The sequence below is a fragment of the Mycteria americana genome, chromosome 6 (genome assembly GCF_035582795.1).
Source record: "Mycteria americana isolate JAX WOST 10 ecotype Jacksonville Zoo and Gardens chromosome 6, USCA_MyAme_1.0, whole genome shotgun sequence".
Lineage (NCBI taxonomy): Eukaryota > Metazoa > Chordata > Aves > Ciconiiformes > Ciconiidae > Mycteria > Mycteria americana.
Genome location: NC_134370.1, coordinates 16,971,770 through 16,999,422, shown reverse-complemented (window position 1 = coordinate 16,999,422; position 27,653 = coordinate 16,971,770). Strand labels below are relative to the sequence as shown.

At 65.0% G+C, this 27,653-nt stretch overlaps 2 protein-coding genes across 2 annotated transcripts; one reads left to right on the top strand and one right to left on the bottom strand.

Annotated features, from left to right (window-relative positions):
• Positions 1–976: 976 nt before the first annotated feature.
• Positions 977–6,074, top strand: LOXL4 (lysyl oxidase like 4). The gene is made up of 14 exons (XM_075504080.1): positions 977–1,273; positions 1,463–1,641; positions 1,762–1,973; positions 2,523–2,561; positions 2,686–2,902; positions 3,053–3,236; positions 3,500–3,654; positions 3,975–4,142; positions 4,360–4,522; positions 4,649–4,892; positions 5,158–5,273; positions 5,362–5,498; positions 5,680–5,791; positions 5,906–6,074. The coding sequence occupies exons 1-14, from the start codon at positions 994–996 to the stop codon at positions 5,974–5,976; spliced, it is 2,277 nt and encodes a 758-aa protein (XP_075360195.1). The 5' UTR covers positions 977–993; the 3' UTR covers positions 5,977–6,074.
• Positions 6,075–7,995: 1,921 nt separating this feature from the next.
• On the bottom strand, positions 7,996–21,198 carry R3HCC1L (R3H domain and coiled-coil containing 1 like). The gene is made up of 9 exons (XM_075506587.1): positions 21,195–21,198; positions 20,775–20,831; positions 20,421–20,513; positions 13,360–14,834; positions 9,327–9,502; positions 9,142–9,212; positions 8,928–9,023; positions 8,601–8,741; positions 7,996–8,420 (listed from the first exon to the last, which is right to left on the bottom strand). The coding sequence occupies exons 1-9, from the start codon at positions 21,196–21,198 to the stop codon at positions 8,365–8,367; spliced, it is 2,169 nt and encodes a 722-aa protein (XP_075362702.1). The 3' UTR covers positions 7,996–8,364.
• Positions 21,199–27,653: the final 6,455 nt, after the last annotated feature.

Below are 27,653 nucleotides of genomic sequence, written 5' to 3'. Positions count from 1 at the left end.
ATTGGGTTCATTCGGGGCGGGGGGGGGGGGGGGGAGGAGTCCAGGCTCATGGCAGGTAGGGGCTATCCCGGGGTGCTCAGACCCCCCAAGCTGGGGGGGGGGGGGGGCAGGGGTTGGGGCAGGGACAGGTTTGCCCCAGGGTGGCAGAGGAGGGCCGGGGGCGGCAGGATGCAGGGCTGGGCTCCAGGCACGGAGCGGGGGGGCCGGGCCCGGGCTGGGCAGCGTGGGCCCCCACCCGGGGCGGCCCACCCCGCCACAGCATAAAAGCGGCGGCAGGCGGTGCTCGGCGGCAGGAGAGCTGCTGGAGGCCGGCGTGAGCTGGAGCCGCGTCCCCTGCCTGCCCCACGCTGCTGCCTGTCCCGCACCGTCACCCCCTGCCAGGGTGAGTGCCGGGGATGGCCCCGGGAGGGGGGGGTCTGGGCACACGGAGGGGGGCAGCAACCCCACTAGTGCTCTGAGCGGGGATGCAGGGGGAGAGGTGGGGTAATGGGGGGACAGGGGATGTGTGCAGGATGGGGAGGGGACTCTGGTGTCCGGCACAGTGTTCAGGTGGGGGATAAGGGGGGGGGGGGGGCTCTGTGGGGCCCCCACCCGTGGCCCGAAGCACGGGGCAGGCAGGAAGCAACAGGGGCAGGACAGTTTCATCTGGGTTCCCGTGGCTGTTGTCAGGCAGGGCTGAGTGTGGGGCAGTGGGTGCCTGGGGGGCTGTGCCAGGGCTGGGTGCCCCTAGTGAGGGGCAGGTGGGTGTGGGGCTGGGACTGAGCCCCGGGGTGGGGGACGCTGCGAGCTGTGCATGGCAGGGAAGGGACCAGCCCCTGCATCCCCCGCAGCGCAGGGACGGGGATGTCACCGCCATGCAAGGGGCCATGACATCCCTCCACCATCGCCCTGCTCCTGGGGTATGCGGGGGCTGCAGCAGCACCCCCCACCCCTCTGTGGTCCCCAAGGGCTCAGTGTTGGGCTGTCCCCAGGCATCTCACCCCCGGAGCCACAATGGCAATGCTGGCTGGTGTGAGCCCCATCCTGCTCTCCCTGGTGCTGCTGCTGTGCCGGGTGGTCCCCAGTGGGCAGGAGCCAGCCCCGGTGCAGCTGCGGCTGGCAGGGCCGCGGGGTCCGGCCGGGGAGGGCCGGCTGGAGGTGCTGTACCAGGGGCGCTGGGGCACCATCTGCGACGACGGCTTCGACTTCCACGCAGCCACCGTCGCCTGCCGGCAGCTGGGCTACGCTGCGGCTGTCACCTGGACCCATAGTGCCACCTACGGCCAAGGGGAAGGTAGGGGGCAGGTGGGGAATGGGGGGGCAGGGGGTCCTGGCGAGGGCAGCGTGCTTAGCGCTGGCTGGGACAGGGGGCTGTGGGTGCGGGCAGCCTGCGGCGGGCACTGGATGGGGCCCATGGTGCTGGAGAGGGAGATGGGGACCCCCCTCAACAGTGACCCCCAGTCCTGTGTGTGTGTGTCCCCAGGCCCCATCTGGCTGGACAATGTGCGGTGTGGGGGCAGCGAGGGCTCCCTGGCAGAGTGCATCCACAACGGCTGGGGCACCAGTGACTGCCACCACGGCGAGGATGCCGGCGTGGTGTGCTCGGGACAGCGCCTGCCCGGTGCCCCCCCCCAGGCTACCACCTCTGGTCACCTGCGAGAGGTGAGTGCCCAGCAGGATGGACGGGGGGGCTGGGGCAGGTCTCTTCCCCTTGTCCCCATCCTGCACACCCTGCCCTCAATGCTGGAACCCCCATGCCCACCCCTGTGCCCACCGCGGCAGGTGCCGGGGCTGAGCCTGGAGGAGGTGCGGCTCAAGCCCATCCTGGCACGGACCAAGCTGAGCGTGCCGGTGACGGAGGGTGCCGTGGAGGTGAAGCACAACGGGCGCTGGAGGCAGGTGTGTGATGCCGGCTGGACCAGGAACAACAGCCGCGTGGTCTGCGGGATGCTGGGCTTCCCCCGGGAGAAGCACGTCAACACCAGCTTCTACCGGTAGGGATGTGGGAGACCCACGTTGCAGCCACGGGGCATGTGGGGCAGGGTGTGTGACTGGACACGCTGTGGGGGCAAGAGACCAGAGGGTGTCAGGGAAGGGATGCACACGTGGGTGGGTGGGCAGGGTGCTGGTATGGCCCAGTCATGCCTGGATCCCCTTCTTGGGCCTCTCAGCGAGGGGCAGAGCTGTGGGGACAGTCACCAGCCGTGGCCAGCAAAGCGTGGGTGGAAGGAGAGGAGAGGCAAGTGGCCCTCGGCCCCTCCGCCCCCGCCTCGGGCTGGGGCTATAAATACAGCCTGTAATGAGCCCCTGCCGGTGCCAGGAGTCGCACAGTCCCGCCGGGGCACACAGCACAGTCGGGCTTGGCACGGTAATTGCCGGTGGGGAGAGGACCTGTCTTCACCCTGCCGTGCCGTGGGAGGACCCCTCCCAGCTCCAGCTCCTGCCATGGGGTGGCGGGGAGGGCAAGGCTGATGGGGTGAGGGGTGCCGAGTCCTGCAGGGTTGGCACAGCCCCCCTGACCTCCTGTCTCTGTGCACCCGCAGGAAGCTCTGGAACATGAAGCTGAAGGACCCCAACTCCAGGTAGGGCTCAGCCCTGGGCAGGGCAGGCGGGCGCATCCTGGGGGGGCACCCAGCACAGGTATTGGGTGGGAGAGAGTCTCCGGCGTCCAAGCTGATGCCGGCCCCTGCTCCTTTCCCTTGGCAGCCTGAAGACCCTCAGCCAGAAGAACAGCTTCTGGGTCCATAGGGTGCGGTGCCAGGGCACGGAGCCCCACCTGGCCCGCTGCCCCACGCAGGTGGCCCCGCCAGCCACCCACCAGCACGCCTGTCCCCGCGGCATGCATGCCATCGTCAGCTGCCTCCCCGGCCCTGCCTTCCAGAAGGGCAGGGGCAAGGGCAGGAGCAAGACCTCCCCAGGAAAGGTGAGCCCCAGCACGGCCCCGTGCCCCGTCCTGCTGATGGAGGGTCCCGGAGCTAAGCGGCACCCGGCCACCCTGTTTGCACCCATGCCCATGGTGCCGTGCCCTGGGGCCGTGCCCTGAGGCTGCTGACCGGCTGCTCTCTGTGCCCAGGTCCTCCCGGTGCGGCTGCGAGCAGGCACCCACGCCGGCGAGGGCCGGGTGGAGGTGCTGCGCCACGGGCGGTGGGGCACTGTGTGTGACAAGCAGTGGGACCTGGCCGCAGCCAGCGTGGTGTGCAGGCAGCTGGGCTACGGGACGGCAAAGCAGGCCCTGGTGGGAGCACAGATGGGCCAAGGTGAGGCACATGGTGCGGCAGGGACTCGGCATCACCGGGCTTCGAGGGGCACGATGGGGAAAGCCCCTGGTTTACTGGGTGCTGCTGGAGCATCCTGGGATGTCCAGGCAGCTCCAGCCTGCACTGGGATGGGGCTCCCCTGTCTGCTCCTGCCATGGGCAGCCCTGTGCCCGTAGGGAACCCGCAGACCAGGAGAAGGAGGGTGGGGGACCTCCCTGCTCCAGGACGGGCATGGAGTGGGGAGTGCTGACCCTCTGCTTCAGGCCTGGGACCCATCCACATGAGCGAGGTGCGGTGCACCGGCCACGAGCAGTCCCTGGGCGAGTGCCGCTTCCAGGATGCCGAGCGGAGCGGGTGCCGGCACGAGGCTGACGCTGCCGTCCGCTGCCACATGCCCCACATGGAATTCCAGAGCCAGGTGAGCCCCTGCCTCCTCCCCAGAGCCTGTGGAGCCCCAGCCCCATTGCACAGCCCTGCCCCCCAAGCTCTGTGCCTGGTGTGGATGCTCAGAGCAGCCCCGGGGTGGCCCAGGGCATGGGGGGACACAGAGCAGCACGCTGATGGGGGGGCTGCAGGATGAGCTGGTGGCACAAGTGGTCTTGTGGGGAGGAAGGGAGGGAGAGGAAGGTGGGGGAGATGTTTAGCTGGATGCATGGGGCTGCCTGCCCCATCGCAGCGCTGGGCGGGAGGGCTGGGGGGTCTGCCCCACGCTCTGGCTCAGCCCCTCTTCGCCCACAGGTGCGGCTGGCCGGGGGCCGCAGCCCCGAGGAGGGTGTGGTGGAGGTGCTGGTGCCGGTGCAGGGGCGGCTGCAGTGGGGCGCGGTGTGCGGTGCGCAGTGGGGGCTGAATGAGGCCATGGTCGTCTGCCGGCAGCTGGGGCTGGGCTTTGCCAGCCATGCCCTCCAGGTGAGTGGGGTCCCAGTCCAGGGCCTGGGCTGCCAGGGGTCCACCAGGATGCGTGGCGTGGGTAGCCATGGGGTGGCCAGGGGCTCTGGGATGGGACAGCCCACAGGGACAAGCCCTGGTGGCAGCGCTGGGGCAGGGGAGCCGGCAGGGGAAGCGGGGTGGGTGCTGGCAGGGGATGCGAGGGCTGGTCCGAGTGCTGTGCTCCTCCTCTGCCCAGGAGACGTGGTACTGGGCAGGCAGCCCCGATGCCGCCCGGGTGGTGATGAGCGGGGTGCGCTGCGCCGGCACCGAGCTGGCCCTCCAGCAGTGCCAGCGCCACGGCCCCGTCCACTGCCCCAGCGGCGGGGGACGCTTCTCGGCGGGGGTCACCTGCACCGCCCGTGAGTACCAGGAGCCCACGGGGTACGGCTGGGAGGGGGCACCCCCCTTCTCCTGGCACAGAGAGCGGGGGGGCTATGCGTGGTGGGGATTGCCTGCTCCATCCCCACCGATCCCTTCCATGCCAGACGCCCCGGACTTGGTGATGAATGCCCAGCTGGTGCAGGAGACAGCCTACCTGGAGGACCGGCCGCTGGAGCTGCTGTACTGCGCCCATGAGGAGCGCTGCCTCTCCCGCTCTGCCGACGACATGCACTGGCCCTACGGCCACCGCCGCCTCCTCCGCTTCTCCTCCCAAATCCACAACCTGGGCAGAGCCGATTTCCGACCCAGGATGGGTCGCCACGCCTGGACCTGGCACCAGTGCCACCGGTGAGTGGCCCCTGGGCAGGAGCTGGCAGGGGGCTGCCCCCTCCCCGGGCCAGGCAGGGCACGGTGGCACCCATCCCGCAGAGGCTGGCCCGCCCCGGGGTAATTAGCAGCGTCCACGCTGGCACTGTCATTACAGCTTTATTTGGCTTCAAGGCTGTAATTTGCTCAGAGCCTCTGGGTGCTGCCTGCTCCCGGCTGGGTGGCTGGGCTGGCCGCATGCTCCCCGGCCGGGCACCGGCCCCGCACTCAGCCCCTGTCCCCACAGGCACTTCCACAGCATCGAGGTCTTCACCCACTATGACCTGCTGACGCTCAACGGCTCCAAGGTGGCCGAGGGGCACAAGGCCAGCTTTTGCCTGGAGGACACCAACTGCCCCGAGGGTAGGTGCCAGCCGCAGAGCTGCCAGCGACCTCCCCCCATCCTGGGAGCTTTGCTCATGCCCTCCCTCACCTCCCCTCCCTCCCGCAGGGCTGCAGCGACGCTTCGCCTGTGCCAACTTTGGGGAGCAGGGGGTGAGCGTGGGGTGCTGGGACACCTATCGCCACGACATCGACTGCCAGTGGATCGACATCACCGACGTGCCACCAGGCAGCTACACCTTCCAGGTACGGGGATGGAGGGACAGGGTGTGCCCCAAGCCACCAGAGCTCAGGTCTGGTGGCCACCCTCCATGGGTACCACCAGCACCCCTCACCCTGCACATTGGGGTGCCGCTCTGCACGCCGTGGCCCTGCCTGGTCAAGGCACGGCAGAGGGGTCCCCAGCCTTGCCCCTCGCTCTCCCCAGGTGGTCGTGAACCCCAAGCATGAGGTGGCCGAGTCGGACTTCTCCAACAACGTTATGCGGTGCCAGTGCAAGTACGATGGGCAGCGCGTCTGGATGCATGGCTGCCACACGAGTACGTGGAGGGACGGGAGCAGAGGGGGCATGGCAGGCAGGGCAGGGGGAAGTGGCGGGGCTGCGGGTCCCGCAGGTCCCTTGTCCCCCCCACCCACGCCATCGCTGTCCCCAGGTGATGCCTACGGTGCCGACGTGGTGAGCGATCTGGAGCGACGGGAGCGCCTGGCCAACAACCTCGTATGACCCCCCAGCATCGGCATGCTCCCAGCAGCGCCGTGGGGCAGCCCGGCTCCTGCGCCCCAGCCCCTGCGCCCCGGCAGCACCGGAGTGAGCTCAGGGACTCGAAGACTCTTGTATTTATTGATGCTGCCGCAGAGGATGGAGATGAGCGCTGGGACCAATGCGAAGTGCCCAGGGCTGCCCAGCCCCGTGCTGCTGGCGGGACCTGCGAGAGAGGCCCAGGTACCGCAGCAGCCCTCACTCCTGCGGCTCCGGTGCCCCCCAGGACGACTACCTCAGCCCTCCAGTCCCAGCAGACTCAGGACAGGCCTCGGCCTCTGCCACCCGTGCACCAGTCCTGTCCTCAATAAAGGTGCTGTGCGATGGGAGGAGGGTGCTGTGCAATGGGAGAGGGGGTATCCCCTTACCAGCCCCCCTGCGCTCTTCCCCACCAGGTCCATGAAGCCAGTCCCCAGACAGGAACGACCCTGGTCTAGGCACTGTCCCCCCCGACCAGGCAGTGTCCCCCCCTCTGCCACCCAGGGCCACCAGCTCCCACGGCTGCCTGTATGTGGCCAGTGCCAAGAGGCTCCAGCTTGCCGCCAGCAGTCCCTGCTGGCCAGGCCCCCTGGCCCTGAACTGGCTGACCCCATGCACGCAAAGGGACCCGGCCAGCTCTGTGGCAGCGTGGGCTGACAGCCAGCCCACCGGCTGCCATGGCTGCAGCCGCCGTGCCGGGCTTTCCCAGGCTGCCCTGGCAGCTTTCCAGCCCCGGGAGCAGGGATGGGGCTGCTCTGCCCCTCGAAGCCCTTGCTCCTGGGCATGGAGTGGGGACACGGGGGACACCGTGCCCTTGCTCTCTGTGTTTCTTTCTGCCCGTGGTTTCTAGCAAATTTTTTTTAAAGGAAATAAATGGGAATATTTGCCACCGGCCCACACTCTGTACTGCCTGGCTCCCAGCAAGCCAGCTACCAGGCAGTGCCACCCCTCTTCTTGCACACCCCGGCCTGTCCCCACCTTGCCGGCAGACAGCAGCCCAGGGTGGGGAGCTGCCAGCACCCGCCTTGGCCCTGCACAGCCAGGACAGGCTAGGTTGTACCCACACGTGACGGTCCCCACACGTGGAGGAGCTGCCAGGGACAGCGGTGACGCACTGGGGTGGCCCGAGGCCAGGGGCCGTGGCAAGGCGTGTGCCGGCAGAGGCTCGCTCCGCTGTGGTTGGGGTTCAAGGAACGCCGGACGGCGGGGAAGATGCTTTCCAAATGAGAGCAGCTTCGCGCCCTGAAATTTCCACTGGCCGAGCCGCGAGCGGCCGGGAGCAGTGGCCGAGACGGCTCCCAGCTGGCAGCCCCGCCGGCGCGGGGGCAGGCAGCCACCGCCGCGGGGTCGTGACCGGCTCCACCACCGCTGAGCTGGGGGACAGCCAGGGGACACGGGGCAGCCGCACGAGCCCTTCAGCGCAGGCTGGGACGAGGTAGCCACGACCAAAAACACGCAAACCACTGGCAGGGGTGGCGGAAAAGCACCGTCCCCGTCCCCCACCTGCTGTGAAGGGCACGGGAGCTCCACAAACCGTGGCCCCGAGAGTCTGGGGGGCTACAGGGCTGTCTTTTGCGTGCCGAGAGACGATGCAAAGCAGAGGAGCCAAAGGCAGGTCCCAGCCGCCTGCCCGCGTCCCCTCCCCGGGCAGGACAGGAAGCCCCCAGCCCGCCAGGGCCGGCAGCACAGCCACATCACAGCCCCGCGCGGGGCCGGAAAGGCGGCCCTGCCCGTGCACCGACAAGGGCCCCGCTGTTCGGGGCCGCAGCTGCTCCACGGAAGTAAACAGGGTCCCTGCCAGCACATTCCTGCCCGCTGCCCTGCCCAACCCCTCCTGCCTGTGTCCCCCACCCACCCGTCAGGGACACCCACCACCTGGGAGGGGTGGACATCCCCACGGCAGTGGGGACCATGCACGGCAGCCCCCAGCACACACACCCTCTCCCGGCACGCAAGAGCACGGAGAGCCACAGCCCCGCCAGGCAAATAAAATAAATGGTATTTATTAGCAAAATAAAGGACAGAAACTCTCGCTTGCAAGGCCCTGCCAGGTGGCCAGGGCCGCCCCACACGGCCCCACGTGGTCACTGCCGCGCTCCCCACGTCCCGCCAGCTGCTCCCACGGCAGCAGGCAGCACGGGGGCTCCTGCCCTGGGCAGGGCGGGCAGCGTTGCCCAACGGCGACAGCATCCGCACGGCACCCACTAGCCTGTGCGCACCCTGCTCAGCCCCTTCGGTGGAGCAGCCCAGTGCTTTGGGATGAGGTGCAGGATCCATCCCCGCTCTGAGATGCAGGGTGCCCTGCCTGCCCGCAGAGACGGGCCCGGGCGCCCCAGGGGGGTTCCCAGCAGGGGTAAGGTGCAGCCTCCCGACTCACTCCCGGCCCTCCCAGGCATCCTCCCGCTGCTTGTTCTCCAGGCGCTTCCTCTCTGCGGAGACAAGAGGAGGGTCAACCCCACGTCCCCATCACCCCACAGCCACCCATTTCCCCACGGAGGTGGCTGGAGCCCACCCTGGTGCAGCCCCTTCCCACCCAGCACCTTGTGAGAAGGTGCATCCATGGGGCAGGTCCCCCCACACCACAGCCCCCCCGGACATCCAAATCTCACCCCGGGCTTCTTGCAGCTTCCTCCGCTCGGCATCTCGCTGGGCTGGCGTCTGGTTGCTGCGTACCCCCAGGGCGCCGATCACCAACCGCCTGGCCAGGGCAGCCGATGTTTCGGGGCGCTCCTTGGCTGGCTGCAGGTAGTCTGGGTGAGCGGAGATTGGGCACATCAGTAGGGGCATCCCGGGAGGGACGGGGCAGCCGGCACAGCTCCGCAGCACTTGAGCACTGTGGAGCCATGCCGGCTGCCCTGTCCCTCCCCAGTTACTGGGATGAAGATGCTGCAGCACAAGCACCATGGCACAAGCCATCATGGGACAGCGTCACTCACCGGCGTACGCCCTGGCTTTGGCTTTAGAGGCACGGGTGCCCTGGGAGAGCGGCCGAGTCTTCACCATCAGGTGTTTGGTGCTGAGGGCATCATGTGCTGTGGGGAGAGAGCAGCAGCATCTGTGTGCGGGGCCAGCCCCATGCCCAGGATCCGGCTGCGGGCGAGGCAGGGATGCCTCCCCTCTGCCCATCTCCAGCCAAACTGGGAGCACTACCTGTTATGGGGCTGGAGAAGATGCCCAGGGCGTGTGTATCGTCCACCCACTTAATATCAAAGCCTTTTTTCCTGCCGGAGAGAGGGAAGCTCAGCAAGGCATTGGCACTGGGTGGGCAGGGGTCTGGAGCAGAGCCCAGGCAGGGGACCCCAGCGCCGGGGGCAGGGTAATGCCAGCAGACTCACTGATAGCTGCAGAAGACACGCAGCAGGTCCTCGGTGCGGAAATCCGAGGGGAAATCATAGATCTCAATGACATGGGGCAGCTCGGCATCGCTGAGGTCCGGTGCGGCAGGCTCGGCCCCGTAGTAGTCGAAGCGGGGTGACTGCCGGCTCTCCCGGCGCTTCTCACCTCCCGAGAGCTGCAGGGGTGGGAGAAGCACAGCACTGAGCCACCCGTGCCTGCCCGCCCCACGCCAGCTCCCGATCCATGGCGAGCGCTCCCCAGGAAGCGGTCCGGCTCCCACTCCCCACCTCAGCACTGCAGATGGATTCATGGCGCTGAGATATTAGGAGTTATCGACCGGGGCTCTCATGCCATGCACTTGCTTTTCCCATTACCAGCATCCCTTCACTTGCTGCGCTCTGCGGTCCCTCTGGGGACACAGTGGGAATGGCACCGGTGAGACAGCATGTGCGCCCCCAAGCACACCTCTCCTTCCACAGTGACGTGCTACCCAAAACACATTTGGGGAACAACAAGGAGCAGGACAGCGAGGCCAGGAGGAAAGACTGATGTCTGCCTGCCGCACAGGAGCACCGGGCTCGGCATGCCCCGGCTGTAGCACACACATCAGAGCAGCCCGTCGGCACCCCGGATGCTGAGATGGAAAAGCCAGCGCTCCCCTTAGGAGCAAGTTCTGGTGGTTAATCACCTGTGCGGATAAAAATTTATGCCTTATTTCTCATTTGAATTTGTCTGGCTTCGCTTTCCAGCCACCGGTTCTTGTTCTGCCTCTCCGCTGGATTAAAGAGCCCTCGGTCCCCGGTACTCTCCCTGTGATGGCACTTACTCACGCTAATCAAGTCCCTTCTCAATCTTCTTCTTGATAAGCTAAACGGGTTGTGCGTGTTTAGTATCTCACAGCGGAGCACTTTCTCCAGCCCTAAAAGATGATGGCTGTAGCGCTTTTCTACCTATCCCATTTTTCAACCTTCATTTTAAAACATGGGCAGCAGTTGCCACGACATGGGGAGCACAGCACACGGGGGGCCCTGCTCCCCTCCACCCTGCAGCATTGGAGCCGGTGGGCACCACTTGCTGCACCTCTGCTGTCCGAACCACGCCATGCCGGTGGCTGAGCGGATTCACGGCCCCGCTCCAGCTGCAACACCAGGCCAGGTGCAGCCCGGAGCCGCCGGTGGCTCCCCCGTCCCCCCCCCAGAGTGTGGGGCCGGCGCGGTGCCAGGGAGTGGGTACATAACTCAGCCGGGTTCCCAGCCCGATCCCCCAAGTGATCGTAGCAGAGCACACCACGGCTGGAAGGTTAGAGTCCATAAATCCCAGCCAGCTCAGTCAATAAAAAGTGCTCATTCCGACAATTTTATGGGGAAGATGGATTCACAGCAGGTGAGGGGGTGCTGCCAGGGCGGCTGGATGCCGGCAGAGGGGAGAGCTGAGTTATGGAGCTCACGGGACAAGCTCACTGCCGGCAGAACCGCCTGCCCCACCACCGTCACCCATTAACCAAGCGCACCCCATGTGGGGCTGCACACTCATCCAGCACCCCCTGCCCGCTCGGGGAGCACGAAGGAGCTGTCCCCGGGCAGGACGAAGCCCTGCGGCGCTGCCTGAGGGAGCAGAGCACTCGGGTAGTGCCAGGCGCCGGGAAGATGATTAGAGAGCGGGAGCACCGAGTGCTGGAGCGGTCCTTGACCTTCACAAATCACCAAGTGTGGCGGGGCAGCAAGGATGGGAGCCGTCTGGCAGCCGGGCTCAGACGCGCAGCACGCACGGATCAACAGGTCCCCCCGCACCACCAGCCCGGGCACGCAGGGTGCCCACAGCCCCCCAGCCGTGGGGCGGTGCAGAGAACGGGAGCCAGGGTACAGCCCCCAGCCCTGGCAGGCACCCAGTATGGGGAAGGGTCCGCTGATGGACGGACTAGTCGGACAGCAGAGACAGGAGGCCGTGGGAAATGAAGCCTGTCCATCACACCTCGCTGCTCTCTAAAGATGCATCCTCACCAGAGCACATTACAGGGATCCACGGCCGCTCGCTTACGCTCCCACTTGCTCACCGAGAGTGCACCTCCAGAGCTGGAGGGGAAGTGTGCGCCGGCACGCACACACCGTGGCCCCCGGCACGCACACACCGTGGCCCCTGGCATGCACACACCATGGCTCCCAGCTTGCACACACCGCGGTGCCTGGCACGCACACGCCGCGGCCTCCAGCACGCGCATGCCGCGGTGCCCGGCACGCACACACCGTGGCCCCCGCCCTGCCACGCCGGCTGATGGAGAGTCCACTGAGCCTGCAAGGAAATGGTCGCAGTGCTTAATTACCCTCTGCGTTCAAACTGATTTCTACTCTGAATTTGTCTGGTTTCAGCTTCCAGCCAATGGATCTCGCTATGGTGTTTTTTCCTGCTAGATTAAAGAGCCGTCCGCTATCAGAAATCTCTCCTCCACACAGAACGTCATAAATCTTGCTCTCTGCCAGCTATCCGCAGCGCATAAGGATTCGGTTACGAGGAAGAACGCTACTAATTTTCTTGTCCTTTTTGTTAATTAACAACAGCTCCATCTCCTCGAGAGCCTGCGCCCTCCCCGAGCAGCCACGTCCGCCTGCCGAGACCTCAGAGGGCTCAGGAAGCACCAGGCTCGGCATGGGAATCTGCAGGGGGGTGAAGATGGCAACTTTTGATAGATCCCTTTTTCAGGTTCTTATTCACTTATTTTGGGAAGCTCCCTGGAAAGCTCAAATTTTGCTCAGAGCTTGCACACGGGGGAGCTAACACGGATGCTCCAGAGCTGTTCACAGTTAGCACCAGTGCTGCACGGCACAACCTTGCCTGCAGCATCCTATGGCTGCACCATAACGCAGGCCCTCCCTGACCTGCCTCCCCAGCGGGGCCAGGCAGCTGCTCTGCTGTGCTTGAGGACAAAGCCGTGCCCCCCGTGCCAGCCCTCGGAAAGCCAGCGCCAGCGCCATGTGCGCCAGCTGCCGCCGGAGCAGCAGCACCGTCCCCCTTGCACCGGTGCTCACCGCAACCTCCCGGCTCGGGGGTGAGGGACCGCGGCTGGGGGGAGCACAGCCAGGCAGGGATGGGGGTACCCACAGCTCTTCCACATCTCCCTCTGAGCAGCCCTGGGGGCGAGCCCTGCGTGCCCCACACCCTGTCCCAGCCCCACGCCAGGCTTGGCGAGGGCACAGCAGCCCGAGCACGGCCCCATGGACAAGGTGGGTACCAGTGCTCCTCAGTAACAATGCTCTTGAGTTAATCTCAGCCCTTCCTAGAAGCTGTTATCAGGCACCATCCGCCACTTCACACCCCGCTTCCAGCCCAGGGTGGACGGAGGCTGGCTGTAACAATATTAGCGCTGTTTGTTACTTTGGGCACATTAATGTCATTTGCAAAATTACCGGTTTGACGCTACTGATTTAAAATGCAATAAGGGATATCCAGCCTCGTTGCAGAAGCCGAGCTTGCCTCGCAAACGGCAGGAAAACGGCGTGGGTCCTGGCGCTAAGCAGCTAATTGTAGTAAATTCAGCCGCACGCGTGCAGGAGGGGATGGTAATGAGCCACAGCTGATTAAGAAGCCATAGTTTCGAGGAAACATCCCGTTGCTATTTCAATGGGAGCCCATACATCTCAGCCCATTTCTTTATCACCAGCCCTGGTTTCACAAGGGTGCAGTTGCAGTTTACGGCACTCGAGCAGGTTTTGCTGGGTGCGTTTTATATACTATAGAGGGAAGATCTCCCCTAGCCCTCACCGGCACGGCGGAACGGGATGGGAACCAGCCAGGGGGGAAGGTGGAGGTCCCAGGCGTTTCGGCACTGCAGGCAGCTCATGCCCTCGGGGACGGCTGGCAGCAACAGCAGGCAGCACAGGCAGGCTGGCCGCGTGCCCCGGGTGCAGTCCGCCCGCCATGCACCCACCCTGGAGGACACAGGGACAGCCGACCCCCACGGACCGCTGTCCCCGCATCCCAGGAGGCACCAGCCACCGTCCCTGCAAATGCCCGTGGGCGCCGGCTCGCAGGACGTACCTCCTCCAGCAGGCGCGGGTCCAGGCAGTCTCCGTCATCGTTGAACAGCGCGTCCCAGCTCTCCTCAGCGCCTGGGCTGGCCTGGTTCAGGGTCCCGGCGCTGGCGGGCTCTGCCTTTGGGGAGCCACTGCAGAGACCTCCCTCTTCCTCCTCAGCCTCCCGGCTGCACCGGTGCTGCTGCGGTGAGCCCACGTCCTCGTCTGCCCCCGCCGGCTCCTCGGCCCAGGCCGCGGGCGAGAGCCCCTCTATGCCGTGGCACAGCAGCTCCAGGCATGGCGGGGGTTCGCAGCTCCCCGGGGGTGCCCCCTCCCACGTGCCGCTCGTCAGCTCCTCGCCAGCACCCAACAGGCAATTCTCAGCCCCAGCGCTGCCGTCTGTGCAGGCAGAGGTGCTGCCCGCTCCCTCCGCAGCAGGCACCGGGATGCCCTCCCCACCGGGATGCCTGGCCCCGACAGCGCTCTCCTCCTTGCCGGGTGGGAGGTGGGATGGGCTGCCCACATCCTGCTTCGGGGTATTCTCCCTGGGGAGCACCGGCGTGTCACCCATGCCACCTCTTGAGCACCCGGTTTCACAGCCAGCTCCTGGTACATCCGAGGTGCTCTCCCCAGCAAGCTCAGCCATACCTCCCTGCCTCTCCTCTTCCTCCTCCTCTGTCGGCACCCCAGCGGCACAGCCCTCGTTCTGCCCTGCCAGGAGAAACCCCCCAGGCTCCCTTTCCTCTCCTTGGGCTTTCGGACCCGCAGCCTCCCACGCCAGCCCAGGCACGCTGCCCCGGTCACCCGCCCCTGCCAGCAGCAGGACAGCCTCTCCCGGGCACTGGGGGAGGTCCCCGGCTGGATCCAGGGCACTGTCCCCCAGATGCTCCGACACGCCACTTGGCCCTGTCCAACATGCCGGCATTGAGCTAGCAGGGGGCATTGGGCTAGCAGGGTCGCCCCCAGGCTCAGGGGTAGCCTCTACGGCCCCAGGCTGGGCACTCGGTGGGGATGGAGGGTCAGGCTCGGTCCTCATCATCCGGTGGCTACGGCTGAGCTCCCCGAGTCCTTCATCACGGGATGCTTTGTCCTGCCCGTCCCAGGGCTGGGCAACAGCTGGATCCGGGCACGGCTCCCGCACGCTGGGTGATGCCCCCAGGCTCTCCGGTGTGATGGGGCAGCTGCCTCCCGGCCTCCGGCAGTGCCCGGCAGAGGCTGCCCGTGGCTCCTTCGGGCCGGCATCCACCTTGCTCTCCCTCCTCGCCGCTCTGCGCACCTGTGTCCTGGCACGGGGGCTTCGCCTCTGCTCCTCGCCACTGCCTGGGCAAGCATCCTGCACCAGGCGGTGGTTCTCGGGCTCCCAGCAGTGCCTGGCTGGCACGTCACCCGCCGCTTGCGCTGCTCTCTCCCGCCGTGCTTTGGGCACGTAGAGGGCCATGTCAGGCTTCCTGCGGCGTGGCCGGCCGCCCTCCGCCTCCTGCTGCATGGTGCCACTGCTGCCTGCCGAGGAGAGACAGCGTCATTGCCCTGCCCGCGTCCCAACGGCCCCGCAGCCGGGCACACGGTGGGCAGCCCCTGCCCGGGTCGGTGGGTCGGAGTCCCAGCCTGGCACCCACCCTCGCTCCCACGGCAGCCGGCACACAGTGATGGACAGAGGAGCCCCAACACTGCCCCTGCGGTAGCGGCTCTGCAGATGGGGTTTGGCACTGGAGCACCCCACAGACCTACAGCCTTCGGTGGGGTGTACTGGGCTATGGGGGAAGCAGAGAAACCCTGCCAGCACCACCGAGGCGCCTGCCCTGCTCCGGCAGCTGCTGCCTGGGACCCCCCAGCCCCAGGGGCCAGCAGCCACAGCTGAAGCAGGACACAGAGCCCTTGCACCATTCACGCATCAAAAACCTTGGAGAAGGCTGTGGCAGCCACGGAGCACCAGAAACCAAACCCCAGCCCGGGGACACCCCGGCGTGGGACCACGGCTGCCACCCTGGCACGCCACAGACCCGCTCACCTGCTGCCCTGTCCCGGCAGAGATTTATTTTTCATCATCTTTGGCAGAAGCAGGCACGCCACGAGCTGCCAGGCCCCCCTGCCCCTATAAATATGCATCAGGCAGGGTTTATGGAGACGGATGGTGTGGGGGGCTGCTCTGCGGTTGAGGGGAAGGCAGAGCGGGGCCGAGCCGGGGCCCCGTGATTAATCACTGCCCACTCCGTTTAGGGGGATTCATCACGGGCCGCTGTCAGGTAAATCACTGGAAAAACACCTCTTCAGTAATTAATGTGAAGTGACGGATGGACAGCCCCCGGGCCCATTAATCTGGACCATCAGCGCCGACCGAGATTATGAATGTCAGGATGCATAAACTGCCGGCGGATCAATAGGGCCAGGAACCCATCCAAGGCTCTCATTTCCGAGGCACCTCCGGTACATTAGCCTCCCCTCCACGCAGCCCCCGACCGAGGCGCGAACGCTCCCCACGGCCCCTCACCGACAGCCGGCAGCGGTGCCGGGAAGGCGAGGGGAGGCCAACCGCCGGCTGGAAAGCGGCCGGGGCTGCCCGTGCCTCACGGCGTCATCCCCCATCCTGATGGACGGACGGACGGACGGCTGCCTCGGCATGATGGATGGGTCTCTCATGGCTCTCTGGAAACCGCCAGCAAGCCTGGGCAGGGCAGTGCTCCCCAGCGTCACCGCGGCGCCCGTGCCCGCAGCACCTCCTCCCATGCCCATGCTCCCCAGCACCTCTGTGGCACGAGGTGCGGGCACGGGTGCCGTGGTGATGCTGGGCACCGTCCTGGGGCTGCCCCAATCATTTTTCTGTCTCTGAAGTTCTTGTCATTTTTTTTCCCCATCTTTGATACACTAATTTTGCTGGCAGAATGATCCCCTTTATCTTTATCGACCGCAAGAAAGGAACGTATCCTACAAACCCTCCAAGGTCTGGATTAGTCATTTTTCAACACAGAGGCATTATACATTTTCTCACCAAGCGGCAGCCCGGGTGCCAGAGGGGAGGGGGCACTGGGAGCCCCCCCAGCACCACCATTTCCAACCACACAGAGCTTCCAACTGCACCAAAGCGCGTCCTGCTAAAGGACTTTTCCTGGCCAAGCCCAGAGTCTCAGCCCATGGGACATCACCAAACCCCTTGGGGGGGATCACTGATCCCCCCAGGCTCTGCTTCCCGAGGATTTCCAGCACGGGGAGCAGCCAGGAACAGCATCGCTCCACACACAGCCCGAGTCACCTCCAAGAAGAGCCTTCGCATGCAGGATTTATGGGCTCCTCGAAAGCTTGCCGTTCACCTTGCCTCACCCTCCAAAGCAGATGGTGCAGCATTAGCCAGACGGCTGGTGCTGGGAGCATCCTCTCCCCACACAGCCCTGCCTCTGCCTGCTGCACGCTGCCGGGGAAGAGCCGCTTCCCGCAGCCCGGGGAGAAGCACAGCAAGGTGGTGGCTGGCCCAGGCTGGCAGGGATGCTGCAGCACTTTTTTCTTCCCCACAGGGCAGCACAGCTCCTGCCCCCAACCTATTACACACTTCATCGATGCCACGGCCACGCGTCGGCACCGACCGATTTCACGCTCCGGGAGGCAGAGCAACAGCCCTGGCTTCGGGTCTCATTCACACTACGCTGGGCAGGGCAACCCCACCGCTTCCAGACTCCAGGACCAAGCTCGCCCTGCAAAGCCAGGCAGCGATGGGCAGCGCATCCCCAAAAGGACCTGTGCTGCCCTGGGTGCTGCCCTGCTTTTTGGAGCCAGCTAGCAAAACAGCTCGGCACCGTGGCATCAAGCAGGGAAAGGCGGCCCCAGACCAGGCACACCACAGTACCACGGTAAAAGTGGTGATGGGAGTGCTGCCCAGCTGCAACACAGCCTGGCATGGCCAGGGGGATGCTGGAGCATCAGCCAGAGGTGGCCAGAGCTCCCTGCAGGCACAGGCTCCCCTCGCACCATCCCCAGGAACATGCTGCTCGTGGGGTGCTTGTGCTCATGGCTTGAGTCTGTGAGGTCTCAGAGCAGCTGCCTGGACGATATGCCAGCCTGCGTTTCTCCTCTAGCAACCGTCTGCGGCACAGACGGGCAGCGTTTTCTCCCTGATTTCTCTCCCCCTCCTCTTTGGGGAAGGACCCCACCAACAACACCAAGACGGGGCTGACCACGTCACAGACCCTACTTCACGCTGCACGGCGCATCGCCAAATTCCTCCATCATCTGCATCCCCACCCGGTGGGTGAGGACACCTATGGTGCGGCTCCAATGGCAAAGCCAGGGCTCCTGCCGCCTTCTCCCGCTGCGGGCAGAGACACAGTCCACAGCCCCACGTGAGGAGCCCAGGGACGGGCACGGATGCCGGGCTGCAGGGCTCACACGGAGCGTGCCAGTTCCCGGAAAAGTTTCGGTGCCACCCAGCGCCCTCCCAGCAGGCTGCCGCATTTCCTGGCAGGGAGCTGTATTTTTAGCCTCCGAGGTTTCTAATTCCACTCAATCCATACTCCCGTCAATAGAGCAGATAACCTTAAAGCCTTGACGGTGAACAGGGACGGCAGCACCAGGGGACCGGGAGCCTTGGGGGACCGCATGCAGCCTCGGCATGCAGCTCGCGCACCCACAATGTCACTTTTCACAGCCTGCCACAGATTGGGCTCTTTGGAGGGGAAAAAAATAAATATAATAACAAGACTAATAAAAAGGCAGGTACAAGGAGATTCTAAACAGCCCCACTGGGGAACCCGCTGCTCGCAGGGCTCATCCCATGCCAAGCACGTGCCGTGGCACGCTCACCGACTGCACAACGCTGGCACCCGGCAGCCTGGGTAAGGATTGTCAAAGGTTTTGGCTACCCTGCACCTCCTTGCTCTCAGCAGAGCTCCAGCCCAGCCCGCCCAGCTCACACAGCAGGCGACAGGGTCAGGGAAGGACCTGGATACCTGGCAGGGAGAGGCAGAGTGAAGGCAAGAACACAGAGCCACCGGCACACGGCAAAGCAAAGCGCTTCAAGGAGCAGAGAGCCGTGTCCCATCCGATGCCTGCCTGCAGCCCCACGGGCTTTAAGACGTCCCTGTCCCCTGCTGCCAGGAGAAAGATGCTCTCCAGCAGCCAGAGAAAATGCTGGCTACACAAGGAGGCAGTGAAGGCATCAAAAGCGCTGAGAAAAGAGAGATTTCAATCATGCCTTTCACTTGCGATGCTCTTAGGAGATACCTGGAACAAGAGAAGGGGAACATTTCAGACAGGAGGGGGATTTGTAAGTCGATAGTGTCCCTTCGCAGCTGCAGGGGGAAAAAGGGACAACAAGCCAGCAGGAGTTAACAGACAGAGGGCTAAAGGGAATACAAAGGACTTTACAAATATACCCGGGCAGAATCAGCACAAAAGTGAAAAGGTCTATTAATAAACAAGGGGGGAGAGAAAATTAATGATGGCTCAAAAATAAAGATGACTCAAAAGGGCAAGATTACTGTTTTTAACCAGAAAAATGCAAATGAGGCGGAGGCCTCGCAAAAACAGCTGCAGGGAAAGCAAAAACAGCATCTCCACATAGACACGGTCACCTGGCCGGCATGGCCAGCGCTGAGACGAACCGATTAACCCGCCGACACGGTGGGTGCCAGGAAGAAACCGGGGCCCTGGTGATGGAGCCGGGAGCAGGACAAACCCTGTGCCCGTCCCTAGCGCAGAACATAAGGTCCAGAGGAAGGAGCCTGCACAGCCACCACAACAGGCTCCTGGATGAAGAACGTTGGCTTGCCCAGCAGTAGTTATTTCGGAATAACCACTGGGCAAAGCTTATGGATAAGGCACGCGAGATGCAATTTAGCTGAACTTCAGGATATCGTTTTATACCATCTCCCAAACTTTCACTTGAATAGTGAACTGTAATTACACTTGTAGATGATACTGAGCAGAGAGGCATTGCAAATATCGGCCAGAGCAGAGAAATGATTCAAAGCATCCGAGAAATGTAGGCACAAAACTAAACAAGACCCAGCCTGGGAAAATGAAGGTAAAATAACCCAAAGCAGCTACTCGGTGGGCAGGAGCAGCCTGGAAAGCAAGGCCCAAAGCTCTGGGTGTGCTCAAACCAGAAAGTGGGTGGCCGGGGTGACCACCCTAAAACATGCAATGGGCAAAAGCTGGACGCTGGCACCGTGCCACGGGCCACCCCAGGGCTGCAACAGCCCCATAGCAGGCAGCACACAAGAGCCCTGCAGCCAGTGTGAAAGATGGAGGGGACACCGAGGGCAGGCAGGCAGCCGTGAAAAACAGCATCCAGCGCCTGAGAGCACCGGGCACTTGTTTTACGAGCCATGGGAGCCCAGTGCACCAAGCACCCGGGGATGCTGTATAACTCCCCTGCCCTCGAGGGCTGTCACTGCTGGCATCGCCCCATGACTCACTAAGGTGGGGAGAGTTATGGGGTCTGCAACACGCTATGTTACCCGGGTGCTCCAGGGGCTGCGTGCCAGCGGGGTGGGGGTCAGGGCTGGGACGTGGGGTAGGGGTCGGGGCTGGGACAGTGGGGTGGGGGACAGGGGATGGGGATCAGGGCTGGACACCAGGGTGTGGGTCAGGGCTGGGACATGGGGTGGGGGTTGGGGCTGGGACACGAGGTGGGGGTCAGGGCTGGGACAGGGGATAGTGGTCAGGGCTGGGACATGGGGTGGGGGTCAGGGCTGAGACAGTGCGTAGGGGTCGGGGCTGGGACAGGGGTGGGGGCCAGGGCAGGGACAGTGGGGTGGGGGCCAGGGCAGGGACAGTGGGGTGGGGGACAGGGCAAGGACAGTGGGGTGGGGGCCAGGGCTGGGACAGTGGGGTGGGGGCCAGGGCAGGGACAGTGGGGTGGGGGACAGGGCTGGGACAGTGGGGTGGGGGCCAGGGCAGGGACAGTGGGGTGGGGGCCAGGGCTGGGACACGGGGTGGGGGAGAGCGGGGCGGGGGGCACAGTGTGCAGCCCGGGGACTGGGCAGGGGACACGGCGCGCAGCCCAGGGACCGGGCAGGGCGCGCACCCCGGGCTGCTGTGCCCCTGCCCCGAGCGCCCCGCGGGCCGGGCCGGGCCGGGCCGTGTCCCCGCCGTTACCAGTGGCCGCGCCGGGTCCCCCGCCGCTCCGCGCCGCCGCTTCCGCCGCGCCGGGCCCGCCCCATCCCGCCCCGCCGCGGGGAGCGCCGGGACCTGTAGTGCGGCACCGGCACCCGCACCCGGACCGCCCCGCGCCCCGGGCGGCCGCTCCTCCCCCGCGGGGGCAGCCCCCGGCACCCCCTGGGAATTTGGGCCGCCACCTCCCGCCCTGATCCTCGCCGCAGCCCCGGAGCGGGGACCGCCACGGGCAGCCGCGGTGTCAGCGCGGCCCTTCCTCCCCCGTGCAAGCAGCCGGCAGCCGGGGGAAGGCGGCCGAGGGCGGGGTGCTCCGTGGCTGGGGGGGATGGTGGACACGGGGCAGCGGGAGGGAGAGCGACGCCCGCTCCCGCCCGCGGGTGACCCCACGGGAGCCTGCCGTGGGTTTCCCGTTACCGTTTAATGTCACACCCTAGGCGGGAGCAGCCGTGCTCGCCGCGGCTGGGCCGGCAGAGCCCCGCTCCCGCCTGCCGGGGGGCACCGGCGGAATCGCCGGGGGCTCAGCCACCCCCAGGCCGCATCCCGCGCTCCCGCCGCAGGGCTGCGGGTGGCCGGCGTGCCGGCCGCCCAGACACCCCGGCGGGGAAGGTGTCTGCGCCGGGCGGGTTTGCTCCGCTTCCTTCCTGGGGTTTGGCGCGGAGCAGCCCGCCTGCGCTCAGCCGGTAATGAACGGGGCCCCGGCGCTCGCACGGCCTGGCAGGCAGCGTGGGCAGCGAGGGCGGCGTGCCCGGCACCGGCGCATCCGCCGGCTCCTAATGAAGCGCTGGCGCTGCAGAGCACTCCCGAGCCGGGGCCGGGGCCTGCGGGGGAAGGATGGGGCGCCCGGGGGAGCAGGGCTGGATTCTCCCACAGGGAGGGCGAGGGCTGGCAGGGGAGAGGGGGCGGCCCAGGGGATGCAGGCCGGCGTGGGGCTTGCTGTCACTGCGGGTCGAGGGCAGAGCGGGGCCGTGACCCGGCTCTCTGGGACACGGGGCCGTGAAGGCTTTGGGCACACTGGTGCAGCCGCCCTGGTTTGTCTGGCTGATGGACAGGGGGTGTCTTCCTGCGCCCCCCCCCTCCCCAGGACCCGCTTCCTAATGAGCCGAAGCTCTCCAATGCGATTCCCAAGCAGCTGGTTCCCAGGCGAGGGAGGAGCAATGCCCCACAGCGTGCACACCGCCTGCGTGTGGTGGGGCACGAGGCTGGTGCCTGGACAGCCGGCAGCCAACGTGGCTTCTGCAGCTCCCCAGAGGCTGTGCAGCTGCTAAGGGACCAGGGACCGGTCACCTGCCACCCTGGCAGGGTGTCACTGAGGCACCGCGTGGGGCATCAGTGCATGGGGCTGTGCCAAGCATCTTATCCCTCCTTAGGTGCAGCTACCTGGCTGGGACTTCTGATGCCTCAGGTCTGGGATGCCCTGAAGTACTCGGACCTCCCTGACTGCCCAGTGTGGGTCCCAGTACAGCCATGGGGGCTCAGCACAGAGGGTACATCAGCCCCAGAGACCTGGTTCTTCTGTGCTGAGTGGTGGACCCAAGTGATAATGTGTTTTACCTTTGATTTCCCTTTATTTGGGTGCAGGTGTGAACCTGGAAGGAAGAACCCAGGACCCTGGGAAGGAAGATGCGCTCCATCTCTGCAGTCTTGTGGGGTCACTCCTGGGATCGGGAAGGGAGGGCTGGGCAGAGCAACCCTTGGGCAAGACAGACACCGATGGGTAGGGTCATCCCACCCCAGCCGCGTGGCCCTGTGCAGGACAAGGAAGGCTCACACCAGGCAGGGCCACTCGGCAGCCCCCGGGGAGTAGCCCCTGCCCCAGCCCGCCGTGGCGCACAGGGGACCGTGATCCCTCTCTCAGGTAATCGATGGCAGCAGATCCTGATCGCTTTCATTATTATTATTTTCTTATGCATGTGCGCACAGGAGATTTATTGCCAGCTACGGAGGCAAAATCAATTATTCATGTTATAAATTAGAAAATGATTTATGTTTGTGGGAGGCCAAGCAGCGTGGAGCCCCTGGCCTCGTGGGAGCTGGGTTTGTCTGGGAATGGCACCAGAGCACCCCCCGCCAGCACTTCCCCAGCCTCTCCGTCCCTGCTGCACCCCAGGTGTCCCACCCAGGGGTGCCCCCATCCCATCACAGCCCCAGGGTGACGCAGCCTCTCCCACGCTGTCAACCCAGGTGCCCACAGACAGAGCCCGAGGAAGGCTGGAGACCGTGGTGGCCTGGTTGCCCTGGCCGGTGCGGCAGGATGATGCTCCATGGCGGTTTCCATGGCAGCAGCAGCGCAGTCCGAGCACTGCGAGGTGTGGGCTGCAGAAGGACCCCCTTGCTTTCCCCCACTGGAGACATCCTCACGTGTTCCCTCCAGCCCCAGCAGCTCTGCCTGTGCTCCTGCCTCCCATAAGGGACACCGTGGTTCCCTCCAGACTGCCACCCACAGGGACAGGGACCCATTGCACCGCTGACACCCTCATGCTCCCCAGGAAAGAGGGGATGGGTGGGTGCAAGTGGGCGGTGTAAAGGCGCCCCGCTTGCACCAACCCCTGAGGCCAGCTACCCCAGAGTGGGGCTGCAGAGCTTTGCTTGGCCGTGGCCCACCTTCTCCTGGGCTAGGGGCGGCCTCAGGGGTCCTGGCACTCTTCCCAGGTGTGGAGATCCCGTTCCCCAAGGGCTGACTGATGTTCTGCACAGAGCAGGGTGGCACTGGGCTCCCACTGCTCCCAGTGCTGTGGCAGGGGGTTGGCTGTTGCTGCCAGGTCTGCCCCCAGCCCAGCCATGCCCCAGGTGCTCAGACCAGCGCTGGTGGGAGCTGCAGCATCCCATGGCTCTGCACTGGGGGGCTCAGCACCCCAGTCCTGGCTGCCTCCGCATCTAAAACCCACTGCCCATGTCACACAGCCAGCGGGAATGAGTGCCGGGAGCCAGCCAGCCGCGCTCTGCTGATAGCTGGGGCTGTTCTTGCTTCCAAAGAGTCTTGATCTAAAGCTGCCGTGCATGTGCCTCCCAGGGGACGGCAGAGCGGGCCGGGAGTGCTGCCTGGCTCTCCTTGTCTGTTCATCTGCAGCTGCGTCAGCCGGGGCCACGGGGAGGTACAGGCTGAAAGGAGCAGCGCGGGAGAGAAAGGAGCTGTCAGCAGCCCCAGATCTGGGTCTGATCGCAGGCAAGCCATGCATCCAGCTCCCGCTCGCGCAGCATCCCGGCCCTTGGGATGGGAAGGAGAGACAGCTCGGGGCAACCTCGGCTCTGCTCTGGCTCCCCGAGCAGCCTTTTCTCCCTCAGCCCTGCCTCCGAGCCCTGAAGCCTCCTCCCAGCTGCCAGAGAGGCTGTCACCCCCTGTGACTCCCAAGGCTCTCAGGGAGCTGAGAACTTGCTGGTTCAACACATACATGGGGGTGTCAGAGGGGGCAGAGGTTTTCACTGCCCCCCCCGGCTCCCTGCCAGGCTGTGAGCAGGAGGAACAACGACAGCCAGGCACGGTCCAGGGACAGGGAACCACCTCGTCCTGGGGTACCGAGGCTGCTGCAGCCGCGTCAGCCCCCCAGCCAGCCCTGGGGACCCTCTGGGACCGCACGCGGGGTGCAGAAGAGTCCCTGCTTGCTCTGCTCTGGCTCTAAAGGAGCCAGACAACCCGGGAAGCTCAGAGACCTGCTAGCGTGGCCTGGGACCCCCCTGAGCTGTGAGCACTGGGTTTAGCACTGAAACACCAGAAAATAAATGAGTCACGTTCTGGGGCCAAGCATCGCCTCAGGCACCTCGCTGTGCCCGGGTCCCGGGGAGCCCAGCACCGGCCCGTGCTTGTGTGAGCATCCCTCTGATTTATTGCTGCGGAGCAAATGCTTACAGAGTGTTTTTGGCAGAGAAAAGCCCTGGGGAGCTGCAACAGGCACGCAGGGGCAAGGACGGAATCGCCCGTCAGCTGCAGCGTGCCAGGGGCACCCAGAGCACCCACAGCCCTGGGTCTCTCCCCCACGCCCAGCCAGGGGACACGCTCAGCCCGTGGGGAGGGGACTGTGGAGAGCTCGGGGCTGGGGTGGATTAGATCTGCTTTGCATTATTGCACCAAACACCTGGGGACTCAGCAGCTCGTGACAGAGCTGTATAATGTGAGGAAGGAGCTCGTGGTGTGGGCAGGCACTGGTGCTGCTGGCAGGCACTGGTGCCGCCGGCAGCTCGCGGGCAGGGAGGCGATGGGGCCGTGCCCCTAGGACCGTGGGCTGGCACTGGAGTGGGGAACCAGGGTCTCTTGCTCCCTGTTTTCCTGTACATCTACAATGAATAGGCACAGAAGTCAGTGCTTGCACTGCAGGAATCAATGCCGTTCCAGGAGCGGCCTGGATGCTCCTCCTTGCGCTCCCCCAGGAGCCTGCACCCAAATGCCTCTCCCTGAGCTATCGCTGTTGTCTCCTTCCCACTACTGTCTTGCTTTCCACTCTCAGCAGGACCTTGCAGCAGCATGGGGTGGCCAGTGACAGCCCTGGGGCTGAGGAGCTTGCTAACCCGCATAGCCACCGCTGGCACCGTGTCACAGCCCGCTCCATCGTGGCCCATCCTGCCACGGTCCCTAGGAGGTACCAGGGTGCCGTGTCTGGCTCCAGCAGGCAGAGATGCTGCCAGGAGGTGGTTTCTGCCTGGCAGCCAGCACTCGGGGATGCTGCAACTGGAAGCAGCTCCCGATCTTGCCCAGTGCTGGCCATGGCAGTGCTGCCGTGTCGGGTGACAGCCACTGCCCCGTGGGAAGGAACCCGGCTGCTTTCAGTAGACCGTGATTTGAATTGATTCATCAGCGGGATCCACTTGGAGCTGATAAATCTTTCAGGAGCCCTGGCAGAGGAAGCTGAGCTGGGCAGGCTGGGCATCCCCCTGCGTCCCTGCAGCTGCACGGCTCCTCCAAAGCAGCTGGCTGCCCTGAGCGTGTACCAGCCCCACACGTCCTGCCAGCCCCAGCTGGCTGCCAGGAGCACCCCAGGTTTCCCCGCAGCCTGTTTGCTCTTCCCCAGCCAAGGACGCTGCCTGGGTAGGCTAGAGCACAGCCTGCTGCCTCCACCCTGCTGAGACCCCCCAGCCAGAGAGCCCCATCCCAGTGCTCCTTTCACGAGGGACCCCATCGTCCCTGGCCGAGAAGAGCTGATGGTGCCTGGCTCCATTGCAGCACCAGCCAGGTCCCTCCTCTGGCCTCCTGTCCCCTCTCCTGGCATGGGGCAGGGCAGTCCCCAGGCTGAGCGCTGGCACTGGTGCATCTCCATGCCAGCCATGGCTCCAACATCCCAGGGGGGACAAGTCCAGCTCATCCCATGGGGCCGTGTCCTGCAGGGGGATGGGGGACCGCCCTCACTCCCCCACCCTGCACCCCAGCAGGTAGCGAGGGAAAGCAGGGAAGGGGACTGCGAGGCAGGAGGCGAGCGCGGGTGGATCCGGTTACAGGCAGCACGGGGCAGAGAGATAGGCAGAGAACAGCAATGCAGCAAAAAGGGCTTTTAGTGATAATTAATAATTAACATTTCTAATGATGTCCCGGCGACAGGAAGAGTCCAAGCGGGGACCTGGGGGCACTGCGCATGGTGACAGGAGTGGCTGGGGACCGCGCAGGGACCAGGGAGGCTGTGCAGAGCCAGGGGCTGGGGTGGGAGAGAGCAGTGGGGCTGGGGGTCCCAGGGCAGGAGCTGGGCACCCCTGGGGCCCCCCTGTGTAGGCAGCACCTAGGGCTCAGCCTTCACACCCTGCTGCTGCTGAGGGTGCGGTAAACCTGTGAAGAAGAGGGCTGGAAGACAAGATTAAACACACCTCAGGGTTGACCTGGCCTCTGTGATAACACCTCGCTAGGGGTTCCTGTGCCCAGTGAGCACCTGAGAGGGACCTTGCTGCCAGGAGAAGGGGACCAGGGAAGGGTGCTGGGAGGCAGAAGCTCAATGGGGAGCCACTGGGATGGGTGGCAGCCTCCAGGTCACTGGGAGTCCCAGCACAAAGAGCCCCTGGGCTGAGAGATGTCCAGGCACTGGGAGCAGTGGGCTGGCCTGGGGTGCAGGACCAGAGTGGACAGGGGTCCACGGGCAAGGCAGGAGGTCAGGCACTGCAGGACAGTGACAGGGAAGGGACAGTAGGGAGGAGAGGGACAGAGCAAGCAGCCAGCTGAGTGTGGGAGTCCATCACTGCAAGCCACCGCACGATGGGCGTGCAGTTGTGGGAGAGGCAAGAGCAATCCTAGGAGGAACAAGAAGAGGCATTTCTGGCAGGGCTGGGGACTGCTTGCGTCCCTGCATGGCCCACGGGGGACCTGCCTGTGCTGGAGCCAGCCTGGGAGAGGAGCAGAGGCGTCACGGGGCTGCCAGGGGAGGCAGAGCCCCGGAGACCAGTGATGGGAGGACGGTGGCTCATGCCCAGCACAGCACAGGCTGCGGGGGAACGGAGCGCTCACTATAAATACATCAGCGGGGTAAACGCCAGGGAGGAGAAGAGCTATTTCAGCTAAAACACAACGTTAGCACAGGAATGACTGGGGATAAATTATCCATGAATACATTTAGGGTGGAAATTAGACCCTCAGAGCAGGGAGGTCCCAGCACAACCCCTACAGAGAAGGAAGCAGTGCCAGGCAGGAGCTGGGGTCGGCTCGGCAGCTGAGGGATCCCGCAGCGTGCTGCAGTGACAGCATGTGTCCTCTTCTAGTGTCAAAAAGCAGCAAGGGTGGGTGGTGCAGCCCGCCCGGCTGCTGCCCCAGCTGTGCTGGTGGTGCAGCAAGCAGCAGTGCCAGGGCAGTGTGCAAGGTGGGGTGCACGTGCCTCACTGCGTGCACGTGTGAGGCCAGATGTGCGTGTGTGCACAGGCTGCGTGCACGGGCTGTGCGCACATTTGGGCAGCACATTGAGTGCTCACACACCATGTGTGTGCACAGAGAGTGTGTGCAGACGGGGCGGCTGCAGACAGACTGTTGCGTGTGTGCGTGTAGGTGCATGTGAGTGTGCTGACAGCGTGTGTGTGTGCTGTGCACCCACCAGGCTCTGTGCAGGTGTCTCGGCCTTCACGATGCTCTAGGAAGAGGAACGACAGCCCCAGTGAAGAATCCTGGAGGTTAGTGCCTTGAGTCAGCACTGCTCTGCTCACCTGCACCCAGTTTGTGTTGCACCATCTGGAATTTGCTGGAGGGGACAGACTGGGTGCTCCATGAATCCAGCTGATCCTGGGCAGATTCCAATCCTGCTGAGGGTGCCCCAGCTC

Bases quoted from the DNA above. Each gene is read 5' to 3' on its own strand.
- LOXL4 (XM_075504080.1), top strand. From the start codon at position 994: ATGGCAATGCTGGCTGGTGTGAGCCCCATCCTGCTCTCCCTGGTGCTG. The intron at 4,143-4,359 runs GTGAGTGGGGTC...TCCTCTGCCCAG, and splicing joins TTGCCAGCCATGCCCTCCAG to GAGACGTGGTACTGGGCAGG. The intron at 5,274-5,361 runs GTAGGTGCCAGC...TCCCTCCCGCAG, and splicing joins GGACACCAACTGCCCCGAGG to GGCTGCAGCGACGCTTCGCC.
- R3HCC1L (XM_075506587.1), bottom strand. The intron at 9,503-13,359 runs GTACGTCCTGCG...CCACCCCTGCAG, and splicing joins ACCCGCGCCTGCTGGAGGAG to CTCTCGGGAGGTGAGAAGCG. The intron at 8,421-8,600 runs GTGAGATTTGGA...TTGTCTCCGCAG, and splicing joins GAAGCTGCAAGAAGCCCGGG to AGAGGAAGCGCCTGGAGAAC.